At 43.1% G+C, this 6,376-nt stretch overlaps 1 protein-coding gene across 1 annotated transcript in view; it reads right to left on the bottom strand.

Moving 5' to 3' along the window:
* Nucleotides 1-335: 335 nt before the first annotated feature.
* Nucleotides 336-6,376, bottom strand: part of AIRIM (AFG2 interacting ribosome maturation factor) — a 30,510-nt gene continuing 24,469 nt past the window's right edge. Inside the window, exon 5 of the mRNA XM_072610006.1 lies at nucleotides 336-544. Within this exon, the coding sequence (XP_072466107.1) occupies nucleotides 504-544 (41 nt within the window). The 3' untranslated portion in view covers nucleotides 336-503. The remainder of the gene's footprint in view (nucleotides 545-6,376) is intronic.

The following is a 6,376-nucleotide window of genomic DNA, read 5'->3' as shown; positions in this document are numbered from 1 at the left end:
TAGACAGATGACACACTGGATGACAGTAAGCATCCAAAAAGCTCACGACAGGCCAGATGTAGTTTGGGGGCAAATTTACTAAGAGGAAACTTAATAAGAATCACTACAAAGTCTTAGGTATAAAAAACTTACTTCAGAAAAACAAATGTAAGAGATATATCGTAACAAGTATAATAGTGTAGAGCCTACATCAGATTGCACACTATCTCAGGGAAGGGGGAGAGGAGGGACGGGGAGAAATGATATAACTCAGTATCTCATGGAAGTGAATGTTGAAAACCAAAAATTAATTAATTCATAATTTTTGGAAAAGAGAAGAAAAAAACACACAACTGTAATAGATACAGATATTTATTTATTGCTGTTCTTAGCTCTCCCCAACAGCCTAAGTTCATTCTGATGCTTAAAATGCCCCCTTTTCCCAAGTCCGTACCGTTCTTATACATTCATTCTCTGTTATCTTATCTTGCTTCCATCTGAAAGGAATGAGGACAGTCTCTAAACTACAGGTCAGTGAATTTCACTTTCAATCCTAGGAAAAAATCTAGAACAGATCATGGAAAAAAAAGATGGTTAGCAAAGATCTAGAAAGGGAAGTGATGATTACCAAAAACTGGCACAGTTTCACCAACATATATGTTCTGGCCTCACTCCCCCAGGGCCAGATAGCCTACATCTCCATTTGGGATTCTAGGGTACCCTAAAGATTTGGGGGTATCTCTTTTCTCTGTTCTTGGCTCAAGCCCCTATTGGTTGTGTGCTCCTAGCAAGGCAGAGATTAGCAGCCCTGTTCCATTTAGCCTCCTGACATCAATTAGCTTTTGCAAAGGGAAGTTTACTTCACAGGTACAGCAGAAATAAATTATAAAATGTTCCCAATACTTCTGACACATGGTCTGCCCTATATGGCCTCAGTCTCCAAGGATGGAGACTCACAATGTAGCTTAGCTTCTGTATAACCTTGGGCTCACTGAGCTCACATCCAGATTCAGCATAATGGCTGGATTCATCTTTCCATGGGGGTGGGGTCCTGGAGGTCACTAAGGAGAATTGTTTCTTGCTTCTTGGGACATTGAGGCTGGGCAGCTGTAACACCTATCCTTAATTTCCACTCCCAGATTCCTGTGGATTACTCTCTCCTGGTCAAAGACTCTACCCCCTGCATGTGGAATAGAAAAGAAAGAAAAAACCAAGGATCACAGCCCATTTCTTAAGGCCACTTGACCTCGTTGGGGATGTAGGGTCTGAGGCAGCTCCTCTTACAGCACAGTGTCTCACCAGCTGCCAAGAGGAAGAATCCCTCAGCTTCCTCAAATTGAATGGATCAAAGATAGGGAAGCAGATGAAGCGGACTTGGGCCATTTGGAAGACACTCAAGGTTCTGGCTCCTCAGCCAAACCAAAATGGTTCTTCCCAAAATAGGGTTAGCCTAATGGAACCAGATACAGAACGTCCACATGTGCTCTGTGGTGTCTGCAAAGCAAGTCCTTTGCATGTTATTGCAATGCTCCAGGAAGCCATCTCTTCCAGAGTGCCCCATGGGGAAACGTTTCATTAGTCAACGGAGCTGATAGAGTCAGCATGTGTGCCAGATCCTCATTACACAAGATAGGGGAGGTGTTGTTAGACAACAGTTTGTCTCAAAAAAGATCTGGGGGTTTTAGTGGACTACTAGCTTAATATGAGTGATCAGGGAGATATGACAGCCAAAAAGATGAACAAGATCCTGAAATGTGTGGAGAGTGGCAGAACTCACAGGAACAAGGAGGTGATGGTGTCTTTGTACTCTGCTCTTATCAGACACATCAGTTCTAGGTGCCACAATTTTAGAAGGACACCCATGAATTGGAGCATCCAAAAGAAGGCAGCTAGCACAGTAAAGGACTTGAGTCTAAGCCATCTGAGGATGACAGATCCAAGGATGTTTTACCTGGAAAAAAGAAGACTCAGGCAGGGAAGGGAAGAGACAAGCTAATTGCTTTCAATAATTCGAAAGGTTGTCACATGGAAGAGAATTTACACCTGTTCTGTCTGTCCTCAGAGGATAGACTCAAGTACAATGGGTGTAAGGTACACAAAAGCAAATTTAGGCTTAACGTTAGGCAGCTAGATGGTGCAGTGCTTAGAACACTCATCTTGGAGACAAGAAGACCTGACTTCAAATCCAACCTTAGATACTAGCTATGTTATCCTGGTCAAGTCACTTAATCTCTGCCTGCCTCAGTTTCTCCAACTGTAAAATGGCTTTAATAATAGCACTTACCTCCCAGGGTCATTATGAGGATTAAGTGACATAATATTTGCAAAGCATTTAGCATAGTGTATATAGTAGGACCTTAATAAATGCTTGTTTCCTTTCCTTCTTTCCTAACAGAACTGTTCAGAAGTGGAATGGTGGATTGGGCTACCTAGTGGGGATTCCTTTCCTGTATGGGTTGGACTAGATAACTGCCTGAACTATGGGGAGTAGGAATGGGAGTGGCAAGGAGACAGACCAGAGCAAGAATTTGGAAGGAGGATGGGAAAACATGCTCTTTGATACCCCACTGCCAAGAAGGGGGTAATGATGACACTGGGAATGTGAACTGATTGACTTTTATAACTGAATAAGGTTAAGGAAGGAAGAAATGTTAAGAAGACTTAACAAGATTTCTGGCTTAAATGACTGTATGATGGTCACATTGGCAGAAGCAGGGAATTAGGTAAGTGGGAGCAGGTCTGGAAATAGAACCACAACTAGCGTAAGGGGATGGGGGCTTTGTCCCAGGGTGGTAGATTTCAGGGCATAAAAATTTCACACAGGCACTCAACAGAGCAGAGTCAGAGAAGAGGAGGCTTGAGCTCCTGGCTGCTGCCTGGACAACAGACTCCAGCCCATTGACTCTCCCTTGGCCCATAAAGAATCCACAGAGCATATTAAAAAATAATAAGCAGGATGGTTTCAGAAAAACCTGGGAAGAATTATAAGAACTGATGCAAAGTCAAGTGAGCAGAACCAGGGGAACATTATACACAATAACAGCGATTATAGTAAGGATGAGCAGCTGTGAAAGGCTTAACTACTCTGATAAAGACAATTCCAAAGGGTCCATGATGAAAAATATTATCTTTTTCTCCAGAGACAGAACTGATGAACTCTGAGTGCAGGCTGAAGCATGCCTTTTTATTTTATTTTCCGTGTGTGTGCTTGTGCGTGTGTGTGTCTGTGTCTGTGTGTGTGTGTTTTCTTTTTGCAACATGGCTAATATGGAAATTGCCTCAGACAAACTGAGATCTGGGAAAGACCTTAGCTTAAAAAGGCCAAGGTCTCCCACTGCATCCGGGCCATCTCCAGGCATCCTGATCTATATCTGGCCACTGGGTCCAGAAGTCTCTGGAGGAGAGGGTGAGGCTGGTGACTTTGCACAGCCCTGCTTCACTGTAATCCAAATCACTTGCAATTCATGTCATCACCTTCCTGACGTCATCCATCCTCTTCAAGGACGAAGGACAATCAACAATATGGAAATAGGTTTTGCATGACTTCACAAGTATAATCGATATATTGCTTGCCTTCTCAATGGATAGAGGAGCAGGAGGGAGAGATTTTGGAACTCAATATTTTCAAAAATTGATATGAAAAATTTACATGCGATTGAGAAATATTTAATGAAATCACACACACACACACACACACACACACACACATACACACACACACACACGAAACCCCCAGCACACTCTGCCTGTGTTCTCAACCAAGGATTTCCTCCTTCCTCTACCTCCCTTCCGTCCTTTCAAGGCACACAAGCCTCTCTCCCACCCTTCCTTCCACAAGCAACCAGGCTTTTGTCCCGTGGGGGAAAGTAATAATCCCAGAGTGTACTCTCTTTGAAGGGAGGAACTACCTCACTTTTGACTTTTGTAGACCCAGTGCTCCCTATAGTGCCTGGCACATAATAAATATTTGTTGATTGATTGATAGGGGAAGCAGCCTTACTCAGACCTCTGTGGTAGAAAAAAAAGAAAAAGAGTAAAGGACCCTGAATCCCATGGGCTGGACTAGACAGAGTTGAAAGTCCTTACCAACTCTGAGATTCTATCCCCTAAGCTACTGTAGTAACACATTCTCCTTCCCATTTAACTGGATTTGTCTTAATTACTTCTTGCATTATTTTCAAATAATGACTTACAAAGGTGATTTGAGGATGTATTGTGGGTCCTTAGCAGCGGTTGCCCCAGGAGTCAAAATTACTACATATGGATCTGTGCAGGAGGGAGCTAATAAGCTCAGTTTGGGAAGTGAGTCGGAAGTTTCAGTGGGTCAGCCAGGCAAAGATGGATGGAAAGCACTGGAGAAGCAGGACCACAGGCCAAGGAGGGGTAGGGGTGGGGAACCTACAGGCCACACTTGAGGACTTAAGAGGGCCGCATATGGTCTTGAGGCCATAGGTTCCCCACCCCTGGGTTGGGGTATATGAGAGGAAGACATACGGACAGCTAACTTGGGAGCATTCCATATTCAGGAAAAGTTGGTCTATGCTGGGTCAGAACAAGCTTCTTGGGACCAGGAGAGATTTCCTTCTACAAGAAACAGTTTATGTTAGCTAACACATTGTCAAAGTTAAAGATGACATCTGTCCTTTCTGCTAATTATCACTAAGCTAACTTTTTTAGGGACTGGTTGTTTGCTGGCAAGTATCTGCTGTGTCAAAACAGAATGTACCAATATATTTAACCAAGATAAAATAGAAGTCTTCCCTGAGATACCATGTTACTCCCTCAATAAACCCAAAGTGGGGAGGCGAACATATGTTCTCAATGTCATCCCATTCTCTTCTCAATGGCAGTGGGGGCCGCATGCTTTCCTATAGAATCAAGATTAGAAATTGTGGTTAGATTCCCAGGCTAGCCCACAAAGTCCATTTGGCCCCCATTTGTCTGAAATAGAACCTAATCAGGCTAAAGCCAATTTATTTCAATAAACATTTATTAATCAGATGTCACTCTCTATCTGGCATGGGAATAGACTTGCATTTGCGATTTCTTAATGTAGTAAACTTCTAGTGAGGAAACTCCTTCTACAAATGTAGGTCAGCATCTTCTCTGTAACTCAGAGAGTTGTCAAGGCGGAGGGGGTGAGGGGGACAGGATATGCCAAGAAGTTAAATGGCTTGTCCAGGATTACACAGTCAATATGCATCAGATGTAAGACTTGAACTCACGTCTTTCTAAGGTCAGTTCTATCCATCATGTCATGCTGCTTCTGTTTGTATTCTGTGTGTGTGTGTATATATATATATGTACACATACACACACATATATACACACATACACATACATATAAACACATATACATAACGTGCACATACATATGTCTATATACTCACACACATATACATATACACACATGTGTATATACATATATATACACTTATACAAATATGTACATACATATTATATGTACACACACGTATATATTATTTCCTCTCAATAGAATATGAAGTCTCTGAAAGCAGGGACTGTTCCTTTTTTTGTCTCTGTCTCCTTGACACCTACTGTTACACAATGCCTGGCATGGAGTAGGAATTTTGTGTTTGTCCTTCGTTGCTGAAGAAAACCATGCCACCAGAGAAATGATGACAGGACTTGTGCTGGTGACCTGCGCAGTAGAAATTTAAAGGCTTGTTGAATGAATGAATGATCTATAAAGTGCAGAGCTTCCTAGCTGGTGCCTTGGTAGAGGCTTGGAGCTCTATATGGTTTCCACCCTTATAGAGTTTACACCCAGGGAAGGAGGATAAGACTTCTATAGACATAAGGTTTAGTGGGAAATGATCTGGATTTGGAGTCAGCAGGTGTGGGTTCAAATTCAGGCTCTGTCTCTTAATATTCATGTGATCTTGGGCAGATCTTTTCCCTCCTCCTAAGCCTTGTCTAGGTTTTGGGGTTTTTTCCCCTCTGTAAAATAAGGGGATCAGCCCAGAGTAGATACTCTTTAAGACTCCTTGCCACCATAAATCCCATTTTCTATTGTCCAGATAACTACAATACAGAACATGATTAAATTCATACGAGAGGCAGACCAAGTACTAGAGGCATTCAGAAGGCAGACATTACGGGTCACATCAGGCACTGACTGGAGAATATGAGCCACAGGCTGAGTGCCTCCCCAGAGTTGGCCAGCTGTTTCTAGCTCCACTCACTCCACCCCCATCAGGGGGGAACTGTAGGGCTGCTGGAGGCCTCCAGGTTGGAGGCATTAAGCTCTGCCCTTCAAAATGAACATCTTGATGGGGCTGAGAACATCCCTCAGTCATTGCCAGCCTGGATCAAAGAAAGGAGCCCTTAGCCGTCCAGCTGTGGGTGGTTATTCTCCCAAACACATCAATGAGGG

This window comes from Notamacropus eugenii, chromosome 5 (genome assembly GCF_028372415.1).
Source record: "Notamacropus eugenii isolate mMacEug1 chromosome 5, mMacEug1.pri_v2, whole genome shotgun sequence".
Classification (NCBI taxonomy): Eukaryota; Metazoa; Chordata; class Mammalia; order Diprotodontia; family Macropodidae; genus Notamacropus; species Notamacropus eugenii.
The sequence above is the reverse complement of the archived record's forward strand: the minus strand, read 5'-3'. Positions and strand labels throughout refer to the sequence as shown.